Source organism: Scleropages formosus, chromosome 5, assembly GCF_900964775.1.
Source record: "Scleropages formosus chromosome 5, fSclFor1.1, whole genome shotgun sequence".
NCBI lineage: Eukaryota > Metazoa > Chordata > Actinopteri > Osteoglossiformes > Osteoglossidae > Scleropages > Scleropages formosus.
Window position 1 is genome coordinate 22,258,087 of NC_041810.1, and position 26,432 is coordinate 22,284,518.

Genomic DNA, 26,432 nt, shown 5'->3' on the forward strand with positions numbered 1-26,432 from the left:
AAAAACTGCAAAATTCTTTAATATATGGAGGGGATGCCTTCCACTCACAAAGTTTCACCAACTGCTAAACACGTTGGGCAGGTGTCTCTTGGGAGTCATTAGATCCAATGACTGTAATATGGAGGGTGAGGAGTACAGTATGAGGTAATTTTACAGGTCCAGGTGCACCATATGGTACAAATCCTGCTCTCTCGTGATGTTCCCATATTTCAGGGTGATATTGCCCCAATATATGCACTATCTGGGCTGCCTGGAACAACTGTGAGACCCAATTTGAACCTGTTTGGTGGAGCCTCCTGGATTTAAGATTATCTCAGATTGGCTTTTAGGAATATATGCTATTTTGCTGTATAAAAACAAAACGTCATCTATATTTATTAAAAACTGTGTACGGATGCTCCTGTACTTATGATGGTTCAACTTACGATTTTTGGAGGTTACAATGATACGATAGCAATACAAATTCGGTAGAATCCGTACTTGGAATTTTGAATTTCGATCGGTTCCCGCGCTTGCGATATGCAGTACGATACTCTCTCTCAGTGCTGGGCGATGAGAACTCTGAGACTCTGTCCACTGGAGGAGAAACGGGGCTCATCCTCCCGTCTGTCTGCAGATGGAGGAGAAGAACCGGCAGCTACAGGAGAGGCTGGAGCTGGCCGAGCAGAAGCTACAACAAACCATGAGGAAGGCAGAGACGCTGCCCGAGGTGGAGGCCGAGCTGGCCCAGAGGATAGCCGCCCTCACAAAGGTAACCTTTGCCGCCCGCTTCCTGTTGAAGGCATGCGACCGAAAGGCTTTCCTCACAATAGCTAATGACTCTCGGCTTGTGTAGGTCATCCTTTTCTCCAGAACGCAACGCTATGTGGTTCCCTACTAGGATCATTGTCCAGGCTGGGAAGCAACACACTCCTAGGAGAATGGGACTCCCTCATTCCCATGCTGACACACGCTCAGTTAGTTCAAACCTTTGTGAAATAGTCAACGGATCATAAATGTTTGTTCCTTTAAAGCATGTAAGCAAGATTTTTAAGAATGGTTAACATAACAATTTCATCATCTCGGGAATAACTTGGTGGAAATTGAATCGGAATGCAATGCTACATTTGTCACTCCTAAACGAACAAGCTAACACATATTAATACGTTAGCTGGCCATTTTCATTTACTTTCTGCCTCCCCCGCACTGACTCATTTGTGCCGACCTTATGTATAATTTATTACGATGGTTTTGCATATGCATGACCCTTCTCCATCTTAGACTCCCTGTTCTGATCCGACCCATTCGACAGCGCTCCCCATGCTGCCACGTTTGTTCTCGCTCTTGTTCGGTCGCCCTGTGCCATGTTGCAGAGTGTGTGTGTGTGTGTGTCTGTGTATGTTCTGAGTTCTGACTCTTGCATTTGTCCCTCTCCTTTCCCGTCGGCCGGTTAGTCCGACTCGAGCTCCTCTCCCTCGGCAGAGGATTATCAGTTTGTTATGGAAGCTAAACTCCAAGACATGAACTCCATACTTAGGAAGGTAGCCCCACAGGACTTTGCTTACTTCTGCTGACTAGAATCCATCAGACCCCTTTTTTCTGCCCTCAGCCCCTTCCTTTTCTTTTGGGTTTCTGCCTCCCTCTCATAGCCCACAGAGCCATGGCGCAGTTTCTGCTTCTTGTGGACAGAGGGCACATTTGTGTTGGATCTGTGGGGAAGCTGCATGCCTCTGGCTGGTCTCTTTCTGCGCACAGACTGAACCGCTGCAGCTTTCTTGTCCTCTCCCCACCCCCACCCCCGCAGCTGGCGCGCCTCTAGCCGCGTGGTCCAGCTGCGTGTCTGAATGAGCCTCCCCACCCCTCTACGCCTTACGCTCTTGTCCGAGCCAGCCTTGCGCCACCTCAGAGCTTCTAGATGGGCAGAAATGTAGACGCCTGGCTTGTCCGTCCTGTCGTCCTGCCTGTTCACCCGGTGACCTGCGCGGCTGCTAAACCGGCGGGCCCGCCCCCCTCCCCCCTCCCCCTCTCCCTCTGGTGTGTCCGGCAGGCGGAGGAACGCCACGGGAACATTGAGGAGCGCATGCGGCAGCTGGAGGGCCAGCTGGAGGAGCGGAACCAGGAGTTGCAGAGAGTGAGTCCCCAAGGAGGCGCCTCGTTCCCCTCCCCCCGCGGTACTGCGGAGCAGTCAGCTGCATGATGGGAGTACGACAGCTCTGGCCACCTGCTCCTCCCAGGTGTAGAGCATGGCTTGTGAACAGCTCGTAGCTCGGCGTGCATCGTGCCTGCCGGGACCCATGCGTCCCTTCAGCTCGAGTGGGGGCAAACACCAGTCGACAGGAGCAGCGAGGTTTGCCAATTGTTATTGTTAAGGTCGCTGATTTGGCGGAACCGACCTCACCTGGCGCTCAGGTGTGAACCCATTGGCTAAAGGAGGAACATTGCAGCTCTTGATGGCTGGATTTTGCCGGCACCGGTGTCTGTCTGACATGCTTGGTGTGTGACGCCTTTGACGTGTGATGTTTCACCGCATTGTTCCGCACGGGCTGCCGGCAGGCTCGACAGAGGGAGAAGATGAACGAGGAACACAACAAGCGCCTGTCGGACACCGTGGACAGGCTGCTTACAGAGTCCAACGAGCGATTGCAGCTGCACCTCAAAGAGAGGATGGCGGCGCTGGAGGAGAAGGTAGGAAAAAGACGGCTGAAGCTTCTCTGAGACGCAGCTGTGTCCCTTGTGAACAGTCAGCTATACATGAACATAAAAGCCTTTTTTTTTTTTTTGGTCATGGGCAAGTTTGTCACAAATGATGGATTATTATTTTTCTTTCAGAATGTTTTAATACAGGATTCGGAGAACTACAGGAAACAGCTGGAGGATTCGCTGCAGGAGAAAGTAGGTAGCCCTTCTTGTGCGCCGAACAAAGGATGACCATAACCGAAGCTCTCTTACCTTTTGTGTGACACATTTACACCAGATTTATTTATTAATTTCTTATACTTCACCCTGACCAGCACAGAACTATGTGTGTTACACTGAGAAGTTTTCCGTAGAGGAACATTGTCGCTGAACCACCTGTCCCTTGTACCCACGCTTAAAAAGTCGCAGCTGGCGGAGGAGATCGAGAAGCTGAGAGTGGAACTAGATCAACTCAGGATCAGGACTGGCTCCCTTACAGAACCAGCCTTGTCACGGTAAGCAGAACTTTCACTTGTCAAACCCCCTGTATGTCACCTTGGACAAAAGCTAAACACGGGTGGTCCTCAATTTACAGAATATGCCACTTACAACGACCCATATTTACGACAGCTCTCCCATCAGCCTCAGCATATTATTTTTAAGTCCCATCATTTGGTTTGACGGCTCACGATGACCGCTCCATCTGCTGTACGATTGTCACCGATCGACCGGCATGGTGTTAGTATTTGCACGTAAGAGCCACGCAATTTCTGACAAAACTTATAAAATTACACTTTAAATTTGTTCACTGAAATTTAAGTGGTGCTTTCTATAATCTTAGAACGGCTGGGGAGTGTCAGTAATTTCTAATTATGGACGAATGAATGAATTAATGGATTTATTTCATAGGGGAATTAATCTCACAGCAGTAGGTCTCATCTGAACGTTGCAGACTGTCTTTAATTTGCGATGCACCAGAGCGAGTCTGCTTAGTACCCCTTCAGCACTTTATTAATGCACACTAATACATTTGCTTTGGTAATTGTTTAAGCAAGAAGAAGAACGGAGGAGGTGAGGCAGCTTTGCACTGCAGTCGTGCTGTTTTGCATGCAGCATCTTGCTTTGTCGGTCAATACGCCCTCAAAGAGAGATTTGAAGGTTGTCTTCTCCCGCTACCAGGTCCCACCTAGACACCTCCACAGAGCTCCGCTTTTCCCTCGGCTCCCTGGTTGATGCCCAGTCCGACCACTACAGGTCCACCAAGGTGGTGCGCAGACCCAGACAGGGCCGGATGGGCGTCCGTCGGGAGGAGCCGAAGGTGAGCTCTCGGAAGCAAGGAGCAACTTCGCCACAACCGCTTTATGAGTCTGCCGGAATGACTCCCTTATAGGGCCATAAATATACACTGCAGTCATTAGCATCTCAGGATGTTCATTCCCCAAAGTCTTCCTGTAATATGCGATTGTGTTTTATTTGTAAATAGAATTACATATGCTCCTCGAGTAACAATGGGGTTACATTCCGACAAACCCATTTTAAGTGGAAAAATCGTAAGTCATAAAAAGAACACAGTATCTTTAGTTTCGTCTCCGCAGTAATTGCTTTCCTATTTTTCTTCTCACCCGAAGCAGGAGATACACATGGGCGTTGAGTAGACATGATGGGATGCAGAAACGCAAAATAAATAAAACGCTCTCGACATAGTATCGGTTGTTTACGCTCGTTGGCGTGATCGATACAGAGACTGCGAGCGTGGTTAAGTGGATGCTGCGGCTCGCTGCCTTCGCCCGACATTGGGAGAGAGTATCGTGCCACATATCGCAAGCGCGGGAACAGATCGAAATTCAGAATTCTCAGTACAGATTCTACCGAATGCGTAGCGCTGTCATACCGTAGTAACTTCGATAAATCGTAAGTATAGGAGCATCTGTATTATTGTGAAGCACTGAATGCGGGTTGTTTCAACACTAATCTGGAGAAGCAGCTGAAGCAAAAACCCATGTCTCCGTTGAAACCAAGCACCCAATAACATGATGGTCCTCAGGATCCAAGCAGTGCCTGCGGTACCCTCGTGTATGTACCCTTCCCTTTTGCAGGCCAAGTCCCTGGGAGAGCACGAGTGGCGGGCACAGCAGCTAGGGGTCCTGGGTTCCCACCCCTTCGAGAGCGACACAGAGATGTCGGATATTGACGACGACGACCGCGACACCATCTTCAGCTCCATGGACCTGCTGTCACCCGGCGGCCACTCGGATGCCCAGACTCTGGCCATGATGCTGCAGGAGCAGTTGGACGCGATCAACAAGGAGATCCGGTCGGTTAACAGTTGTGTTTGTAGCAACGTTTCTCAGAGACTGAGCATATTGCAGCTCCACATGATATAACTTTTCATTAGCTTTTTTTACTGGTACAGGTTCAAGAGGCACTCATAAATTTTTCATTTATAATTCCAAACTGATGTCTTTGGCTTGATTTTCATCAGTGTAGTTGAAACCTCTTTACTTTGCCAGTACACCCTGAACAACTTTGGTTTATGATGTTACTCTAAATTAAAGTACTTTGGACTGCTGATCCATCCCAGTGCAATTGCTCCCACCTTCGGGCGTCTCAGTGTGTTCTTCGCTCTCCTGTCTGCAATGTAATTGAATGAATGAGTCACTCTGCACGCGCAGCCTGGTTGAGGTGATTCCAGAACCTCATCCAGAGTGTTCTGCAGCAACGCAGTGTACGAGTCCCACGCATCCCTGGGTGAATCCATCTCAATACATCAATCTATTCATCAATATATTTTATAAACATATTTAGAATTGGTTCTTTCATTAGTTTTTGTGTAAGTGAAACATTATTGTAGCGTATTCCATAAGGTTTATGTAGTGACAAGGTCAGACATGGTTTTTGGCTTTACCCGCAGCATCAGCAGCACAGCAGTGTAAAACACACATACATACATTCACACACTGTGGGTGACTTGGAGTCCTGGTGTCACGGTGTTTCCCCGGGGCGGGAGCGTCGAACCCAAGTGCGGAGCGGGGTAAGCTGGTTCAGGGGACAATCCGGAAGACATGGTCGAGGAGGCAGGCAGGGGTAACCGATGTGCGCGCGTAGTGCGAAGGGAGAATCCGAGAGGCGTAATTCAAAGACAGGCAAGGAGTCGAGGCAGACCAGGGAGTCAATGACGAGGAGCACGAGTGAGTCACAAGGCTGAAGCAAGGTTCCGCAGCTTCCTAAGGTCCGGGCTGCCCTTTTACGTGCCCGGAGCCTGATTAGCCGCAGGTGTTGCTTGTCGCCGAGGTCCTGGGCGTGACACCTGGTCCATTGGATCAGGTGATTTTTCAGTATAAATGGCTTCACTTTTGGTTTTCAGGAACGGCTAAATTTTTTTAATTATAATAAGATTAAGTTATAAGATTTCATTTTCCAAAGGTTTTTTCAGGAACAAATTACCTTTGTAAGGTGAGGGAAGACTGCACTAACCCAGAATTGATACGCAGTAAAAATACCTGCTTTTTAAATTGGTAAGTCACCGTAGACAACTTGGTGTCAGTAAAACTTTTATATAATGCTTGAATGTTAGGATGGACAGGAAAGCGTCACCCTGTCTATAAAACTGCCACTTAAAAATGACCCTCCCTTCAGTGTTGCAGACTTCAGCTAAAGACTTCACGAGACCGCCCACATTTCCATCCCTCCATTCAAGTTCAAGTCCTAGTGCGCAGAAGGAAAAGCAGAGTCCTGTGGTGTGGATCTCTGAGTTGACGTCAGATGTTCAGGTGTTCGCCAAGCTTGGCATTCAGACTGGAAACGTTTCATCACCAGTCGAGATGACATCAGTGCCTAAAATGGTGTAATGAGTCATCAGCACTTGGCATCATCAGTGCTTAATGCTGACGATGTTACCTCGACTGGTGATGAAACGTTTCCAGTCCGAATGCCAAGCTCGGCGAGCACCTGAACATCCGAATCAACAACCTGAGCTACGAACACCTTTAATCTTCTCTACTACTTCTACATTTGAGTGGACGTGTTTTGTATGAGCGTTGACCATCAAGCGATTCTCACAGCATCCGCTGTTTCGGTGCCTTAGGCTTATCCAGGAGGAGAAAGAGTCGACAGAGCTGAGGGCCGAGGAGATCGAGAACCGCGTGGCCAGCGTGAGCCTGGAGGGCCTCAATCTGGCCCGCGTCCACCAGCCTGGGGCGTCCATCACCGCCTCGGCCACAGCCTCCTCCTTGGCCAGCTCCTCACCCCCCAGCGGACACTCCACCCCCAAGCACACGCCCCGCAGCCCAGCCCGGGACATGGAGCGCATGGGCGCGATGACTCTGGTGAGTTGCCTTTGTCACGACCATCAAGTGCTTGAAATCATTTTGTTCAATCATAATCGTGGTTTCACAGGTAAACACAACTGTATACAGCATCTGAAGAAGAGCATCAAAGAAAGTGAATTCTGGTTCCCCTGGAATCATCCGTCAGACATATATGATTCGATATTAAAAACAGTCCGTATACTACGAGTCTGTAAACCAGGAGGTCCTTTCCCAGTATTGTAAATTTGGAAAAAATGTTGCTTTCCTAGACTTTATAGACATGGCCAAAGACAATCATGACATGGTCACATCTGTAGAACAACTATAACTGAACATGTGCCCAGAGAACCTGGACTTTTAAATGTCCTTCAATGAGAGAAGCTCCAGGCTGCCCATTAGTAGCAGCTTGAAGACACACATTTATGACGCTCCAGAGGTCTCTGCTATTGAGGTTTCCGTTCAAACACCTTGGCACTAAGCACAGGTCACAGAGAGCCTCGGTGTCGGGGTTCACAGTGTTTTACCACCAGGATTTCCCACTGCTTATCGGGACTTGGATTTCATTGATCAGGCTGACTCACTGTGGCAGGAAGAGCAAAGTACTGTCAGGAGAGATGTGTTACTCCAGTGCCATGACGACCATGTCTTTTCTCTTCCCCCTTATCGTTTTTGTCTCTGTTCTGCAGCCCAGCGACCTGCGAAAACACAGAAGGAAGGTAACCGGGACCAGTGGTGTTCACATCCAATGGCGATGGGGTCCAGACAGATTAATAGTTAATTAGGGCAATGATCCTTTCAAACATGGAAAGCCTGTTTTGTTGAAGGAAAGGGGGCGTAGATGGGTGAGAAGGGCTTGTTTTTCTTCATTTAAATTGATTAAAAACAGAAGAGAACCACACTGGGTCACAGCAACATAGAGAAGGAAACAGAATGCTATGCAGCCACACATTTATACACAATCAATACAAGGGCAGGAGGCTACGGTGTTTAGCAGGGGTGGGCTTGTAGCGCTGTCTGGGAAATTTCAAAAGGGCAACCACATTGTTCAGAATTCATTAGAATTGTCACAGAAATGTTAACTTCTCTAGTGAAAGTAAGATGGACACTAGAGTGAACCACCTATTTGAAGAGGGAGCTTCTGGTGTGGCCCATAATAATAATAATAATGCATTTTTATTGTATAATGTATTATCTTGCTATATGTGTAAATAATCAGCCTATGTTCCCTAACTTCATGAAAAACAGAATCTGGGCTGTGGTTAGGATTAGGGGTTAGGGTTACAGTTAATCTCAGCATTAGCGTTAGGGTTAGGGTCTATGCTGTGTTATGCTGTATTGAGATTTATTGAATGTCTGAACGTTTCTGTGGAAGGTCTCTTGAGTAGTCGGATGAAGCCCAGTCCAGTAGCCTTGTGTCCCATTGCGCTCCCAAGGTAAACAGAAATAGACCTGTTCCAGGAGCAGCTTTGCATGTAAAACCCATCCAAAATGTGAGCAGAACTCAGTGATGAGGGGGCCTTGCAGCCGAACCACTTGCACACACTTGGGGCTCCTGCTTCTGCAGATCGCAGCAGCAGATGAGGACGGCCGAGAGGACAAAGCCACCATCAAGTGCGAGACGTCCCCGCCCCCCACTCCGCGTCAAGTGCGAATGACGCACACGCTCCCTGGCTCCTCCCACAACGACGCACGCGGGTGAGTTGGGGCCCCGCCCACTTTGACACATATATCTGGAAATATACCACTGCTCCTCTGTCCTGACCCCACGTCCCCTTGCTGTGGTCACAGCCTGGTGGCCACCCTGGAGGCTGAGGCCAGTGCCCTGAGCAGTGTGACCAGTAGCCAGGACTCCCTCCACAAGCAGCCCAAGAAGAAGGGCATCAAGTCCTCCATTGGCCGGCTCTTTGGGAAGAAGGAGAAGGGCCGTCTAGGACACCTGGTCAAGGAGCTTGGAGTGCCTGGCCAAGGTAGAGCCATCAAGCGGCGATTCCGCAAAAAGGGACTCACTGGAGCCCTGAGATACAGAGACACATGTGACTCCTCAGAAAAACAGGACAGAGGGTGCGTCCTCATCTGTGTGGGCGGCAGGTGGCATGGTGATTAGTCACCATCTTTGGACTTAAAGCAGCCAGGTTTGAATCCCACCCCTTGCTGTAATACCCTTGAGCGGAGTATCCTGAATGGATATTGTAAAAAGTACCCAGCTGTAGAAGTTTGCACATTATGGTAAGAAAATTACCACTGTACTGTACATCACCTTGGTGAAAAGTGTCTTCAAAATGAATGAGAAACACAGTGCGTGACGGAGAACTTCATCTCATCGTCTCCCATTTAGGCGGTGAGTGACCAGGGCTTTCGCTCTCTTCAGCAGGAATGTCCGATCCGGAGCTGACGGGCCAGGACCTCGCCATGGGGAAGCTGGGCACCCAGGCGGAGAAGGACCGGAGGCTGAAGAAGAAGTAAGCTCATCTTAGTCATATCTGCACAACCACAGTGCAGATTCCTTTCCAAATCAGCGTCTTGCATATACACACTTCATAGCCGGGTTCATAGGTGGCACCACAGGTGGGTCTATAGGTGCTTTCATAGCTGGGTTCGGTTCGGATCACGTTGAGCTGACTGAACCACGTTTGATTAATCCTTCAGGGAAACAAGATATTTCATCTGGCTCTCGGGGACAGATATGCAGTGCTACTGGGGGTGGATGGTTTTCCCGGCTCTCGGTGGCTTACGGAGCCCCCCTCCCCCATAGGACTCCCCTTTTTCATAGAATCATTCCAACATCAGAGCAAGCCGACCATGCCAACCCGGCATTTCCCAGGAAGCCTCCCAAGTGGAGGATCTCAGGAGCTGCCTTGTCACCCAGCCAGCGAGTTTCACACAGTCAGGCTTTCAGTGCCTTCATCGTCTGATACCTGCTAGGCGTCACAGAGCAGCCCGTCCCACACGCACACCCACGGGCAGGTGAGTGTGGGGCTGCTAGGTAGCATAGTAGTTTAGAGCTGCTGTCTTTGGTTGGGCAGGTTCAAATCCTCCGTATTGCTGTAGTACCCTTGAGTATGGTACTTACCTGAATTAGTGCACGGAAAAAGTGCCCAGCTATATGTTTAGGTAGACAGGTAAAAACACATTGTGTCGCTGTGTAGAATAAGTGAATAAATACAGTATATCGGCTGATTAAGGAATGTTTTCACTTTCTTTCAGTTGTTATTTGCAACAGAGTTTCTCTTCAACATGTTTTTGGTCACTGTACTAAGTACATACTATAAAGGCAGTTCATAATTCCAGCAGTTAATCTGCTGGTCCATCTGGTCAGTATGAATAAATCTTTCGAATTCAAATATACATTTTCACAGGCCATCGGTTCTGTCAAGTAGTCGGTCTGACCAGTTACACACTGAAACCATTTCATGTCTCAGCCCAGTTCTTTAAGATATTTCATTTACATTCATTCATTTATCTGACGCTTAACTTACACTGTTAAGATACTTAAAATTACTTACCCAGCTGGGTAATTTTACTGGAGCAAATTAGGGTTAGTGCCTTGCTCAAGGATATTACAGCTAGAGGTGGGATTTGAACATGTGACCTTTGGGTCAAAAGGCAGGAGCTCTAAGCTCTACACTCTTACCCACCCCTTATTTCAGCGCTTCTCCAGCAGTGACCAAATCATCTTCCAGCAAACCAGATATTTTGAAACCATGTCTTTTTCAGCAGCCTTCATGATATTAATAACAGCAGATTTTGTTTAGTGAATGACCTTGATTGACTTCATGGAACCTATTGAATCTTTGTCCCTTCCGTTGGCACGAAAGAAAAAATTATGGTAACACATTTGTACTCTCTAAAGTCTCCCTGCTGAGATGCCCACAGCCCCTGATACTGGAGTAAATATACAGTTGTCTTTATGCCTATGATTCCCAGGGTATCCTTCTGGAACCCACCGGGAAATTATTTCTCGCTTTTTGGTGGGATTTTTCTCCCCTTAGGCGTTCCTGCATGCCACAGCTGCACGCTTCAAATGGCAAAAGACCCCCGTGCACTCATGAGTGCCCCCTGATGGTTGTTATGGACATTCCAGGGTCATAGTGCCGTAGTGAACGCAGGTGGTCCTCGACTGACAGCAGGGTTCCTTTCCAGTGACCTCATCGTAGGTCACAAACCCCCTTATGCTGTATTATATAGACCAGGAGGATATGTGACCAATTAACATGCATGGATGCTATGTTGTGTAAAAGAGATTTGGTATGTTCTTTCGATAATTTTGTAGACTATTACAACGTTACAGCAAAACAAATGTAGCGTAAGAAAGATATGAATACAGCTCAGTATTATAATTATATTTTCATGCTGCACTGTTGTTTTCACTTTCATTTCTAAATCTGTCTTCCACTTTTTCTTTTCAGCACCACCAGAAACACTCGTGCGTTTTGTCCATTAGACATTTTCAGGTAAAGTAACTTGACGGGAATCAGACAAGTCACGGTTCTGTAGGCGAAGTGCAGTCGAGGCTACACAGCTCCCAAGCGTTACCTTGACAATGACGTTATGGTGGATAGTAAAGGTTAACGGGACCGCCGTCGGAAGTCGAGGACCACCTGTAGATGAATTCCGCGCCGCCGGGGTCTCGTTCGATGCTTTTGCCCCTCCCCCCAGACAGGAAAAAGATCCTCCTCCTGTTTGGACACGCGTGCTCATTAACGCTTTGTGTGTTTTGTTCCCGTTGGTCTCTCTTTCTGTCATCACATGACACTAAGTGGGTAAGTTGTGACAGTGCATAAGGGTTCTCTCCTCGTGCCGTTTCCTGTCGTTCGTCAGGGTTCCTGCATCTCTGTGTGTCTGTGGCCTGAACGTTGCATTGGGAGCGCTACCTGTCAGTGGAGCCTCTTTCCTTTCTTCTCATTTATTTGACATGTTTGTTCTGCTCTTTTTCCTCCCCACACTGGAGTTTAGTGCACTGATAGCTGGAAAAAATCTCAGGCCTTTTCATGGAATGTCAGAATTTCCTTTCCCTACATGCATCTTGACTGTGTGGTGGTGTGTGTGAGCGTGTGTGTGTTTGTGCATAAAAAGAAATAACCAGCATTGGCGCTGGTTATGGGTTCTCCATTGTCTGAGCCGTGACTTCATTTTTATCCAATGTCTCTTTTTAACTCGGCCGTTTCCTTCCCAGCTCTGATCGGTGGGTTGAACTCGAAACGGGCGTCTCGACAGCAGAAACTTTCTCGTTCTGCGGCTTTTTTCAACAAAACGGTGGGAGCGCTCCAGGTGAAGCAGAGCTGTACACGGAAGACCAACAGGTTCTCTTCCCAGATGCGCTGCCGCTCAGCCTTTTCATCACCGTCTGGCCCACGGATCAATAAAACATAACAGAATAACGGCAGTAAGACTGGGGCGGGAGTGAGACTGCTAAACGAACGGGGGGCACTTTATTTCAGGCTTTGGCGCCTCGTGTTGAGATTTAAAATTCAGTCTGGAGATTTTCTGGAAGAGACTCACAGAGGAGCACATCTCATCTCGGTCCAGAAGTGCCAACGAGTAGTCCCGAGGCCGCAGATCCACACTCTCTTGGCTCTCGGCAGCACTGTCCGCGGAGCCGCTTCTTGGAATTGACTCCCGATGATTCCCGGTTCAGACCCTCAATGATGATCCAAAATAATGTGTTAAAAAAGTAACCACTCATCTCTCTTTCTTCACACACCTCAGTACACCTCAAAAACATTCCTTGCATTGCTCTTCGATGCTCATACGTACACTGAACGGCACCTTGAAGTTTCTAGAACCTTCTATGCTAGTTCAGTGTGAGAGCAGAATGCACAACCAAGAACACCGAGTACTGTGACAACGGATGATTCAGAGAACCATAGTTTGCGTTTTGCACTTTTTTATCCCTTTATTAAAATAAACGCAAATGAGACGTTGTTAATGAATAGTTACTAAAGAAAAGAAGCACCTCATAACTCAAAAATTCCCACCATAAAACCATTAATAATACATTACTGTGCTGGAAAACAGTGATCATAAAAACACATAAATTATAGCATTACTATCTCCTCGTATTTCTCTGAAAGCTGCTGGAACACACAACAATTAAATATACAGTATATTAAATGAAAACATAAAAAAAGTACTTCAGAACACGAACAGAAACCCCCAGGCAACATAAAATGCAACCGTGCAAAAAGTGATGACGGACGGACAGATATTATAAGTAAATCATGAGGAATAACCAACGCCAGTAACTTAAACACCAACACAACGCGCAGCATCACTTGGTAGCACAATGAAAACGGTAACGCTTATACACTACTCTGCAAGGCATGATGGGAAGGTTTCCCTCACCCCCCGCCACGTTAATAAAAAGATACAAAAGGAGGTAAAAGCACTAATATGATAAAATAATATTGTCATTGTCAGAACCGCCCGTCCCATATGGGGTCGCGGGGAACCGGAGCCTAACCCGGTAACACAGGGCGTAAGGGCAGAGGGGGAGGGGACACACCCAGGATGGGACGCCAGTCCATCGCAAGGCACCCCAAGCGGGACTCGAACCCCAGACCCACCAGAGAGGAGGACTGTGGTCCAACCCACTGCACCACCGCACCCCCGCTGATAAAATAATAAATGATGCATAAGTGAGTAAAATGCACAGAGTAGTCAAAAAGTATCCTCGATAATGCATGTAGCAAAATTAAAACGTTAACACGGATACAGGCAGTCCCTGGATTACGAACGCGTTCCGTTCCTAAATCTGTCCTTAAGTCGGATTTGTACCTAAGTTGGAACAGTTAGGCATGGTTGGTATCTAACATCAATTTGTCAAATGTTTGTCTTAGTGTATAGTATATTGTGTACCTTTCTATGCATAAAAAACATTAAAACATCTTTAATATAACAATACAGTAATAATGATAATAAATGTAACTACAGTATTTAGAGAGAGAGAGAGAATGTGTGTGTGGGGGGTATAAAAACAATTAAAGAAACTTTAATGATTGCTTTTCCGGTGTTCGTTAGTGTTTCACCTTTTTCCATTCGTTTTATTATTTCCACTTTAGTCTCAATCGTGATCGTTTTCCTTTTCTTTGATGCATCACCATCACTTGCATCACATTTATGCTTTGGTGCCATGATTAGGAGGGTAAAAACAAACAAAATTAAACTCAAATACAGTAACACACGAGACACTGTTAACAGCAACGTGGTCCGACTGAAAAGAGCCACGCGACAATGAACCGCTGTAGACGTGCAATGTTTTGATGCGTGTCGGAAAGCAGCGCCCGTTTGTTAATATGAATCACTGTACGTGACTCGAATTTTTAATATAATAGGCCTTATGGGGTTGGTTTGTCACTACAGGTTGTACGTAAGTCAGACGTTCGTAACCCAGGGACTGCCTGTGCTTTTTGACTGCCCTATGTTGAACTATGTTTTTATTATAATAATAACAATAAAAACATAGTTTAAAAAAAAAAAAAGTTAATTTGCACATGAACGAAAGGGAAGGCACACAGAAGGAAAGCGCCCGCCAGACAGAGCTGCAGTAAAACCAAGCAGTTTAACAAAACCTCGGCATTTGTACCAGGGTCTTTTACCACGTGTAAAATGTCCCTTCTTTGAGTGCACTCAATGCATTATTTATTTTCTTAAGGGATTAACCACCGTTGACCGCAGTCACGCCTCAAAGTGTCCTTGTGGTGTGCAGCGATGGGCCCAGAGCGCTACTGCTGACCTCCTTTCTCTCCACAAGGTCAGCTCCATCGTGGCCCCCTGCCAACTTCGGCATTCTGCTCCTGATTCGCCAAAAAAAGCGACGCGCCTTCAAAGGAGTCCGAAGAACGGCCCTGTTATAAACCAGCTTGTCCGGGACGGTGGTCGTCTGTTGGGAGGCGATAAGGTTGCATTCGCCTCTTATTGCGAGAGGCGGCTTTGAAGGTTTACCGCACTTTGGTAATTTACCTGCGCGCCTCGCATCGCATCGCGTCCGCCGCCCACACGCTGCACCGCTTGGACCGAAGCCCGAGGAGGATGTGGTTTTGAGTCGCTGCGGAAGAAAAACAAATTAATGTTATCTTGGAAGTGCCGTGCTTAGCGCCGCGTTTCTCTCTCTCTCACACGCGACCAAAGCGCTCTTCGTGGGGAAAAAAAAAACACTGGAATATTATAGAGGTGATGTGATTTACTGCCATCCTTCAGGAGTGAGTCAGCAAACAGGTGTGTGTTTAAGAGGATGGCATCTCCAGAGGGAGGGATGGATGGATGGATGGATGGATGGATGACGAGATGCCAGCTGCCCCCACCCCCCCAGTTCCTCAACTGTTACGAGCTGTATGGCAGAAGTGCATTCTGGGAAACCGTTGATCCGCTCTGAGAGCTGAAAGCATGGCGTGTGTGTTCTTCCTCGTGTGCCCTACTGCTGTGTGTGTGTGTATGTGTTGGAGAGGGCTGGTTTCTTTGAAGGGCCTTAATACTGTGTTTTGTGCGGTGCCCTGCAGGCATGAACTTCTGGAGGAGGCCAGGAGGAAAGGTCTGCCCTTCGCCCAGTGGGACGGTCCCACCGTGGTGGCCTGGTTGGAGGTGGGTGGCCCACCCACTCCTGACTCTCTCTCTCTCTCACACACACACACACACACACACACACACACACACACACACACACACACACACACACACATCATTCAGCCCAGCCTGCACCTTAATTTATTTTGCTGGCATTTTTCTCCATGGCAACATGCACTGTTAAGATACTTATTTAATTACCCATTTACATAGTCTGTCATTTTTACTGTGTCAGTTTAGGGTAAGTGGGGGGTGCGGTGGAGCAGTGGGTTGGACCACAGTCCTGCTCTCCGGTGGGTCTGGGGTTCGAGTCCCGCTTGGGGTGCCTTGCGATGGACTGGCATCCCATCCTGGGTGTGTCCCCTCCCCCTCCGGCCTTATGCCCTGTGTTACCGGGTAGGCTCCGGTTCCCCGTGACCCTGTATGGGACAAGCGGTTCTGAAAATGGGTGTTTGTCAGTTTAGGGTAAATCCCTTGATCAAGGGCACATCAGGCAGTGGGATTCAAACCCAGGTCCTCTGTGTGCAAAGCAACAGCTCTAACCACTACGCCACCTGCTGCCACAATGTTGCTACCTTAAACTCCCTTTAATTGCTTGGACCAAAATTTTCAACTGATCTCAAAGACTTTGGTCTCTTTATAAGGACAGAACTTCATAACTTCGTACCTGGAGCCCAAAGGTGGTGAATCTGACCACTGCACTCCCCGCAGCTCTCACCTCACGCCTCTTTCTTCGTAGCAGTGGGGCAGCACGGTGACTCATCGTAGGGCACTGGTGCCTTGTGCACCTTGGCTGTGCATGTCCACATGGATTTTAATCTAGCTCAGCCTGGATGTGATGCTCTGGTTTCCTCCCACAGTTCAAAGACCTGTTCCAGGTGAATTGGTGATTTTAAATTGTCCTTAATGCGTAAATATGAGTGTCTGAATGTGTCTGTTACGCTGCTGCTGTATAGTTGGGCGAATGATTCTAGGCAGTTTAGAGTAGGGTAGCCAACGCTGTGTCACCTTGGGTAAAGGTGTAAGCTAAATGTGAATTAATCGTACGTTGCTTTGAGAAAAACACCTGCTGAGCAAATAAACGTATGACACATCCACTTTATTCTTTGTCACCCGTCTTGCAAGTTCAAGTCTTAAGATTTAAAGCGGGTATTTCTTCTTTTGCACGGAAATGATCTGCTGTGAAATTAAATTACAACTTGATGTTCTCAGCACTCCTTCATAGTCTGATCAAATCGGTCGAGATTATAACCCTCCAGACCACATTTTAATTCACTGCCCTAAAGGCCTTTTGGTACCTTTTTACGGCCAATTACTTTCTGGCTGTTAAACACATGAAATGATACGCTTGTCTGAATCTCTGAGATGTTCCAGCAGTTTACAGTATAGTGGTCATTCATATGTCCCACTCCCTCTGTGATACGAATGCAGTCGATAATAGATCCGTTTTGTTCTGCTGCTTTAAATTTAAAATGCAGTCTGGCTTCAGATTAATTAATGAAAAGTATCTCACTGTGAAATCACATTTCAGCACTTCTGCAGTTACATTCAACATCCTCCTCTTGTTGTTCATGTTGTCTCTCAAAGTCCACATCTAGTTATAGTCTATATTCTAATATAATAACTCTGGAGAAAAGCAGATATATATAAATGTATATAAATAAATATATAAATGTAAGCTACTTATTGGGACAACTAGTCGCATAGTGGTTAGAGCTGCTGCCTTTGAACCCAGAAGGTCGCAGGTTTGATTCCCACCTCCGGCTGTAGTACCTTTGAGCAAGGTACTTACCCTAAATTACTCCAGTAAAATCATCTACCTGTTTAAATGGGTAAATGATTTTGGGTGGCTTAGCTTTGTAAGTCGCTTTGGAGAAAAGTGTCAGCTAAATGAATAAATGTAAATGTCACTGGTGTTGGTGTTTAGTACCTGGCCTTTTAGGTCAAGCACTTACAGTGTTTCCTGCCACCTGGTGGCAATAAAAAATTTTTCCGCCAATATATTTTCCTCCTGAACAGCTATGGTAAAACCGATGTGCAGATCAAACATTGTGTGGGCTCCTCCCTGTACTCTTCTCACTGCCTCTGGCTCCCTGTCTCCTGTCCCAGCTGTGGTTGGGCATGCCAGCCTGGTACGTGGCGGCCTGCCGGGCCAACGTGAAGAGCGGCGCCATCATGTCGGCGCTCTCCGACACGGAGATCCAGCGGGAGATCGGCATCAGCAACCCCCTGCACCGACTCAAGCTGCGCTTGGCTATCCAGGAGATGGTGTCCTTAACCAGCCCCTCGGCCCCGCCCACCTCCCGAACTGTGAGTTCCTCGCCAGGGGTCAAAGGTCGCCGTGGTGGGACCGCAAACACCGTGTGGTTAAAGCACCGCAATGGAGGCACATTTATGATATTCATCTTCATCTCCCAAATACTGCAGCATCTTATTACAATGTTTTCACTGCAATTTTTTGTCACTCCTTATTAGAAAAAGGTAACGTCTTGTAACTGAGAGGCACAAATGGGTTGACAAAGCTCAGGAGGAAATGTAGGCCGGCAGTGAGCAGCCTTTTCTCATTTATTTGAAATAATTTGGGAATTTATATGGCCAGTGGATCGACTGGTGTTCAGGAGCCGGAACAGCGGCGCGTCTCCCGTTCTCGACTGCGTTGCTCATGGCAGCGCCTACAGGGAGCCGGTCTTCAATAGGGTCACAGCCGGGTGCCCTTCCCTGCCCTTTGTGTCTGTTAACTCCCACAAAGTGCTGTTGTCTGTGCTGCTCCTTTCAAAACCCCTGCCCTTCCCTGCCCTTCCCATCAGGGGGCGGGGCCTGTTTGCCAGCCGCTTGTGATGCTGTAACCCTATTGGCTTACAGTGGTGCTGCTTTCCTTCTTTAACACTGCTTGCCCCTGGCCCCCCCACGGACTGCTGCTGTGTGCTCCCCCAACTAGCCGTCGGGCAATGTGTGGGTGACCCACGAGGAAATGGAGACCCTTGCGGCCCCCACAAAAACGGTCAGTGCTCAGCCCCTCTCTGTAAAAAATGGGCTTTAAAGATGTAATACTGTCATAGTAATATGAAAGGTAACTATCTAATAACAGAGGATTAAGGTGAGATGATAAAATGCTCTGGCTCTATGAGGCAAATGCACTTTTTTGTTTATTCAGCATGTCGAACGGCAACACAAACACCCATGAGAAAAAACAATTTTTTACAGTTCTACAATATAATATTTCTGTGATCTCCCAACTGCAATATGGGTGACTGACATATTTCTATATGATTGCTTCCCATACAGGGGGGTGCAGTGGGTTGGACCACAGTCCTGCTCTCTGGTGGGTCTGGGGTTCGAGTCCCGCTTGGGGGTGCCTTGCGATGGGCTGGCGTCCCGTCCTCGGTGTGTCCCCTCCCCCTCCGGCCTTACGCTCTGTGTTACCGGGTAGGCTCCGGTTCCCCGCGACCCCATATGGGACAAGCGGTTCTGAAAATGTGTGTGTGTTTGTGTGTGCGCTTTCCATACACTCTTAAATATGATAAAATATAGTTGTACTGTTCGAAAATAAGCGAGCCTTGCAGCTAATGCAGGTCTGAAATGGAATGTGCAGAAGGGGGCTGAAACATCTAGAACATCCATTTATATTTCTGATACTGATCCTAAAGGAAGTGGGAGCAGACAGGCTATGGCTGGACTGGAAGTGTCCAAACTAACAGCTCTGCCTCTCTGTTCCTCTGCTCTGACGTGGACGTTCGCTCTCATGGGGGCACAGAAGTCCGATTCGGAAGAAGGAAGCTGGGCACAGGTACGACACGGCAACGTTAAATGGACACAGACGTAGAGACAATGTGTGCTTAATGGTGGTCCTCACCAGGGTCAAGTGATGATGCAATAGTGTAACAGTCATGCACCGCTTAACGACTGACCACATATACGATGGTTGTCTCGTAAGTTTATAATGGAGCTGAAAAATTCCTGCTGCTGTAAACAAACCTACTGCGCTGCCAGTCGTATAAAAGTATAGTGAATACAATTACTGTGTGCACAGTACATAATACTTGATAATGATAATAAATACCTGTGTTACTGGTTTATGTATTTACTATACTGTACTTATCGTCATTTTACAGTGTACTCTTTCTACTTATAAAAAGTATACTGTAAAACAGTATCCTGTGTTACGCCGGCAGCAGCATCATAAATCATGCGTTGACCGCGTCTCTTGACTACATTGAGGCTATACCATCTAGGTTTGTATAAGTACGCTCTATAATTGAGGCTATACCATCTAGCTTTGTATAAGGACACTCTATGATCGAGGCTATACCATCTAGGTTTGTATAAGGAGGAGGGTGCGATGGCGCAGTGGGTTGGACCGGGTCCTGCTCTCCGGTGGGTCTGGGGTTCGAGTCCCGCTTGGGGTGCCTTGTGGCGGACTGGCGTCCCGTCCTGGGTGTGTCCCCTCCGGCCTTACGCCCTGTGTTACCGGGTAGGCTCCGGTTCCCCGTGACCCCATATGGGACGAGCGGTTCCGAAAGTGTGTGTGTGTGTGTGTGTGTGTGTGTATAAGGACGCTCTATGATCGAGGCTATACCATCTAGGTTTGTATAAGGACGCTCTATGATCGAGGCTATACCATCTAGGTTTGTATAAGTACACTCTGTGATCGAGGCTATACCATCTAGGTGTGTATAAGTACATTCTATAATGTATCCCCGTCATTAAGTGATGCATGCCTGTACATTTTACCTCTGGTGGTAATTTGTACAACATGCATTCATGTAATCGTCCCTCAGGAGGTGCCTGTCCTGCAGTGTAAAACTGAAATCCTAGCGTGTCGTCTTCCCACGTAACCCTCCCTACCCCACCACCCTCTTGCTCAGGCCCAGCTGTACGACTGACTGACCACTCCTATCTTACCATCACGTCTCTCTGTCCCCTGCAGACCTTAGCATATGGGGACATGAACCACGAGTGGATCGGCAACGAGTGGCTGCCCAGCCTGGGCTTGCCTCAGTACCGCAGTTACTTCATGGAGTGCCTGGTGGACGCACGCATGTTGGACCACCTGACCAAGAAGGACCTGAGGGTGCACCTGAAGATGGTTGACAGCTTCCACAGGTAGCTATTAAATAGACAGTAAAAACCTTTATTGATCGTGAAGGAAACTGCACAAGCTACCTAAAGCTAAAACTAGCTGGCTAAATTGCACGAGCTACAGTAGCACACACACACACACGACAGCAAAGCAGTGTCAGAAGACACGACTATAGCGTGGATGATGGCACATGCTGCTTCCACCTTAGCATGCAACATGGCGTGTGAAAGCCCATGGGGCATGTAGTGCGGACACACTCCAGCTGTCGTTGGCTCGGTGTCTGGGCTGCAGATCCATTCAGAGTACCACCACCCGTTGCTAACAAGCGCATGAAGCCACCTCCTCTCCTCGCAGCACACCACTGTTGACTTCCATTCTCTCACCATCTGAACCTGTTCAGTCATTCTGCTGCTGTCCTGGAATCCATGTTGATCCTGTCCAGAGCGCCAAGCCTCTGCTCCGCACACGCACATGATGTCCTGTAGACACTAAAAGCCCACTGCCCTCCGTGGAATACGGCATTATGTGATAGGACAACAGAACCGTAAAGACCTATAGCCGCGTTGGAAAAAGTAAAAGAGGATTAAAGAAAGCCTTGTCTATCAAGAGCACTTTTCTCAAAAGCAATAACCTCCAGCTACATCGTTGCTCCAATCATGGCAAACCACCTTGTACCGAGTTCTTCTCAACAGGACCAGCCTGCAGTATGGGATCATGTGCTTGAAGAAGCTCAACTATGACAGGAAGGAGCTGGAGAGAAGGCGAGAACAAAGCCAGCATGAAATAAGAGGTGCGTTTACACTCAGGGTACACGCCATGGTAATACCTCTGGTTAATGCTGGTAAGCGGTAGTGGAGTCAGTGACGCAATCACTAAAGGCGCTCTCCGCTGTTCCGCCAGATGTGCTGGTGTGGAGCAATGAGCGCGTGATCCGCTGGGTCCAGAGTGTGGGCCTACGCGACTATGCCAACATCCTGCTGGAGAGCGGCGTGCACGGTGCCCTCATCGCCCTCGACGACAACTTTGATTACAGCAGTCTGGCGCTGCTGCTGCAGATCCCCAACCAGAGCACCCAGGTAACGTCCCCACCCCTTCCCCCAGCTACTCCACCCAGACACCTGCTAGATCTGCATCTCATAATGCATCTGCTCCAGCAGATCCTCCAACACAACACGTATGTGAGCTCCCCCCCACACCTACACACATTTGGAGCTGATGACTGTGGGCATGAAGGAGTAGTTTGTAAGGCACGTCAAGTCGTCTTACATCATTTTGACACGTGTCCCATCCACCGAGGGCTCTGGTGTTGTTCCTCAGACCTATTTTTATGCGGAATTCTCGCATCATCCTTCTTTCGTCAAGAACAACTGGCCACATTGGGTTCCTGTTAAGCTTTGCAATGATGAAGTTCATCCGAAGAACGCATACCAAGTCGACGTTCTCCTTTCATCCAGGCACGTCAGATTCTGGAGCGAGAGTACAACAACCTGCTGGCGCTGGGCACGGACAGGCGCCTGGATGAGGTGGGTGCCAGCTGTGGGACACAGCTCCTTCCCAGCCTCTGGACTGTGGGCAACGCAGCCAAGATGGTATCAGCGCGGTACCTGTCAGCAGGATGTGTGTGTGCGACAGTTGGTAGGCAGAGCATTGTCACAGCATACAACACCCACGCTCCAGACCCCCGTGGTGGCTGACCCGTTAAATGATCGCAAGTGATCCTCGACCTAGGACAGGATTCCGTTCCAACAACTTTGTTGCAAATCCCCTTATAGGCCTGTATAAGCTGTATTTACCTTTATTCATTTATCTGACACGACTTTTCCAAAGCAGCTTACCATTATTTACCCATTAATGCAGCTGGATAATTTGTACTGGCAGTATCCTTGAGTACCTTGCTCAAAGATACCACAGTGGGCGGTGGGATTCAAACCTGTGACCTTTGGGTCCAAGGACAGCAGCTTCAACCACTACACTAACAACTGTCCTTTATATACGAACAGATGACACATATAGCTCTACGTTGTATAATAGGGCTTTGTTATATTTTTCGCAAATTTCACACATTATTCTGGTTAGAATAATACTTATACAGAATCAAAATGCAAATGTTATGCAGTATTATATTTTCATGCTAAAACTATTTTCACTTTCATTTCTAAATCCGTTCTCTTTTGCTTTTCTTTTTACTCACGTTTCGCTTTCTAGCCATTTCAAACTAAATGTCCAGTTAACAGAACAGCGCGTCTGTAAATAAAACGCAGACACTGATAGATGCGCTGACCGAGCCGATAAGAAACGTGGCGGTTTGCGGCAGCGCGACCAGCCGGCATTACGGTACGGCAGATGGAATGGTCAGCGTTCGACGTTATGACCAAACGTCGGGACTCAAAAAGAATATAATGAGGTCGATTGGATGAGCATCGTAAGTCCGGATTGTCGTACGTCGCATGCGTCCCAAGTCGAGGACCACCTGTCCGCTAGTGGGTTTTTTCCTTGAGGCCACATACACTGCCACTGGGGCATCGCTGACATCTGCTCTACTCAACTCCTGCTATCCCCTGCAAAGGACTTCCCGCGCGGCCCATCCTGGAGGAGGCAGTTCCCTCCCCGCGACGTCCACGGGATCAGCATGATGCCCGGCTCGGCCGAGACCCTCCCCGCCGGCTTCCGGCTCACCACCACCTCGGGGTACTCCCGCAGGATGCCCCCTGAAGGTGAGGGGCTGGGGGTGCTGATGAGGGTACGCAGCACAGGTACCAGGAGGGTCTGGGACAAAGCTTTGCTAACTACAAGGGTGAGCTGTAGGACGCAGGTGCATTCTGGGCACATGCTAAGTGCGCCCCCTGATGGAGAACTCTGACTCTGTCTCTTGTTCTCTCCCGCCTGGGATTGCGGCCCTGTAGTCCTCTATGAGGTGCTGGATGACAGTCCAGAGGACTTGTATCTGGACTGGTTTCAAGGTCAGCCACGCTGGAGCAGCAATGTCCGTCCCCTGTCCCTCCGTCCACCTGTCCGTCGGTCCCCTCCTGCTCCCTGTCCTTTGTGAGCATTTTACCGGGCTTGTTTCTCCACAGCCCGGCCCCCGAGTTAAGGACACTGAGAAAGGACCCTCCGGGTGTCCGCAGTTAGTGTGTGGCTTGTCCCCTTCCCCAGTATGGATGGACAGCACGGTCCCCCGCTTAGATCCGCCACAGTACCCCGTTAAATCGGACCTGCCCACAGTGTGTGGAGTGTATCTGGACGTGGGCCCTTCCTCTTTGTGGTGTTGTTCTGCCCAGTGCCGACCCATCCAAACCCCCCCATCACAGTACCTGGCGCTGGACTGAGCCCATCCTGTCTTCCGCAGTGGGCCCGGCCGCGGTGCAGCGACTCGACAGTTCCACTGTGAGGACCTACTCCTGCTGAGCTGCCGGCCTGAGAGGGAGCCGTGAGCTGTGAGTACGACGGTCGGTGCCGTCGGCAGGCACTTCTGCACGATGTCGTTTCTTGCAACGTACATTTTGACAGCTTATTGGCCCACTTTAAAAGCATTTTAAGTGTATATGAATCGCTTCATCTCAAAGTTTTTTTTTTTTTTAAATTAATTTACATTATACTTTTCTCCAAGAGGACCTGAGTGTTTATTTCTGCACGCTAAGCTACTTAGAATTATTTACCCATCTGTACAGCTGGGTTATTTTTACTGTGTCAATTCGGGGTAAGTACCTTGATCAAGGGTGCTGCAGCAAGTGGTTGGGTTGAAACTCAGGTGCTTTGATTGCAAGGCAGCAGTTGTAACCGCTGCGCCACCTGCTGTTCCAAAGCTCTTATGGCTTCTCTCCAGTCACTCTCAACTGAATGTCAAGTGGGTTTGAAGATTTTAGTCTCTTTCTGACAGCAGTGGCCCAGTGCTGCTTTTGCGATTTGAAAGCATTTTTATTTGGCTGTCTTGTCACAAGTCTGTGGTTTTATGCCACACTGCATCACACGCACATATTGAAACGTGAACATGAGCTCCACAACTAAATGTGGGATTCGAACCTGCGACCTTTGGATGCAAAGGAAGCAGCTCTAACCAACCCGTCACGAGCTGCAGTTTGCCGTTGAATCTGCTTGTAGAGCTGGATCAGTCAAGAGGCTGTTGAGGTTATATTTATGATGGGTGTGGTGTGTGCGCTTTGACCTGGTGACCTGCTGGTGCAAAATCAATGCTTGACTATGCCTGCCAGGTCTTTACCTTTTCTGGAGAAGCCAAGGGAGTTGGCTGGAGGTACGAGACACACTGCCAAGGACAACCCCTGCAGCAAGGGCACCCGCGGGAGGTGGAGGGGGGGGGGGTGTGCAGGCCTGGCTGTCCCCTCCGCTCCCACAAGCCAAGCGGGCGAACCGAAGCACCGGCCGACCTCCCTGTTCACCTGCCCCGTCTCTGCCGTTTCTTCTTGTAACATAACTAGTTAAAACATACGTACTGTGTATTTCTTCAACGGGAGACGTGTAGGCTATCTGTAAAATAATATAAATATCTTTTTATATATTATACATATATATGGAAGAGACAATACTCAGAGTGTGTGCATATAATGTACCAGATGTCATTGACATGTTTGAATAATGCTGCTATTTGTACCCTATTTTCCATGAGGCCATTTTGTACACTTCTGTTTATTTATATAGGTTTGTTTTTTGGGTTTTTTTTGTTCTGTTTTGTCCCCCCCCCCCCCCATTGTGCCGGGTTCAAGTGTTTAGCAGTGGTAGTACCTTTGAGAAGGACGTGACGCACATTTGATTGTTTGGTTTCCTTTGACTCTGTGGCCATGCCGTGGCATTATGTTCTACTGTAAAGGGCAGCCTCCACGTTCTGTACAGTCGTGTGCATCAGCGTCACGGATGGAGGAGCGGATAAGTGACCGCTCTGCCAGCTGCAGGGAATTCTGGGAGAAGCTGAGGAAGCACTGTGACCGGCACGGGCGTGACGAGCACTCGTGACCAAGGACAGCTGCACACGTGACGAAACTGTAAAAGAAGGCAAGAAATATTTGCTGCTTTAGCCAAGGACCAAGAAAAGCCCTTTTCCTTACGATGCAGCCAGCGGGACTTGGCGGGACGTCGGATCCTGCAGTGGCGCTGCTTGCCGTCACCAGACATCACACATTGTTCACGAACGAGAAACTCGGTCATGGCAGAGGTGCTCCGACAAACCCTTCAAGGCGGGAGTTTTTCGTACAGATTTCACCCCCCCAGATGCTTGACGTGCAGAAATTTGTGAGCGACAGACTCCCACCGCTGTGACGTGTCGAGACACTGGGGGAAAAAGACAGGTCGGAGGAAACGTGAAACCCAGTGCTTGCTGTGATTTTATCTGGTGTAACTGTCAACTCTTGTTTATGTAGAATTGGCGGGGCGTGACCTTTCGAACGACCTCCCTCCTGTAGCTGCTGTTTCTCCGCTGCCTGATTGTAGCTCAAATCCTCCGTCTTTTAGTTATTTCTGCCAGTATATTGATCTGAATTATTGCTTCTTTTTTTTTTATTTTTCTTGTTTTGCACGTATGGAGAAATTGTTCATTTTTGTGTCCATGCTTATTTATTACTGACTGTTTTAATGGCCAAAATTATATGGTGATCAAACAGGTTTTCACTGTTAATAAAGGATACTATCAGTTAACACCAGTCTAATCATATATTATCGACCACTAGATAGCGTGCTGTATTAATAGTAGGGAACAGAGCATCTCAATCCGTTTCTCCATTGACACATAGTTACTTATTTCTGCCCATTCCTCCGATTGTATTAGTCCCTCCCACTAAATGAGAGAGCGTATATGTCTTAAAGTGACAGTACACACTTTATGG

At 48.2% G+C, this 26,432-nt stretch overlaps 1 protein-coding gene across 1 annotated transcript in view; it reads left to right on the forward strand.

The window, feature by feature from the left end:
• LOC108942402 (liprin-alpha-2-like) overlaps nt 1-26,181 on the forward strand; it is a 39,325-nt gene extending 13,144 nt beyond the window's left edge. Inside the window, exons 7-29 of the mRNA XM_029252196.1 lie at nt 617-751; nt 2,027-2,110; nt 2,533-2,664; nt 2,809-2,871; nt 3,079-3,170; nt 3,835-3,973; nt 4,752-4,969; nt 6,740-6,980; nt 7,649-7,678; nt 8,527-8,657; nt 8,751-8,929; nt 9,331-9,421; nt 15,458-15,539; nt 17,631-17,831; nt 18,460-18,522; nt 19,276-19,308; nt 20,449-20,624; nt 21,294-21,391; nt 21,502-21,677; nt 22,056-22,124; nt 23,168-23,315; nt 23,948-24,035; nt 24,810-26,181. Coding sequence (XP_029108029.1) covers nt 617-751; nt 2,027-2,110; nt 2,533-2,664; nt 2,809-2,871; nt 3,079-3,170; nt 3,835-3,973; nt 4,752-4,969; nt 6,740-6,980; nt 7,649-7,678; nt 8,527-8,657; nt 8,751-8,929; nt 9,331-9,421; nt 15,458-15,539; nt 17,631-17,831; nt 18,460-18,522; nt 19,276-19,308; nt 20,449-20,624; nt 21,294-21,391; nt 21,502-21,677; nt 22,056-22,124; nt 23,168-23,315; nt 23,948-24,006 — 2,640 coding nt within the window. The 3' untranslated portion in view covers nt 24,007-24,035; nt 24,810-26,181. The remainder of the gene's footprint in view (nt 1-616; nt 752-2,026; nt 2,111-2,532; nt 2,665-2,808; nt 2,872-3,078; nt 3,171-3,834; nt 3,974-4,751; nt 4,970-6,739; nt 6,981-7,648; nt 7,679-8,526; nt 8,658-8,750; nt 8,930-9,330; nt 9,422-15,457; nt 15,540-17,630; nt 17,832-18,459; nt 18,523-19,275; nt 19,309-20,448; nt 20,625-21,293; nt 21,392-21,501; nt 21,678-22,055; nt 22,125-23,167; nt 23,316-23,947; nt 24,036-24,809) is intronic.
• Nucleotides 26,182-26,432: the final 251 nt, after the last annotated feature.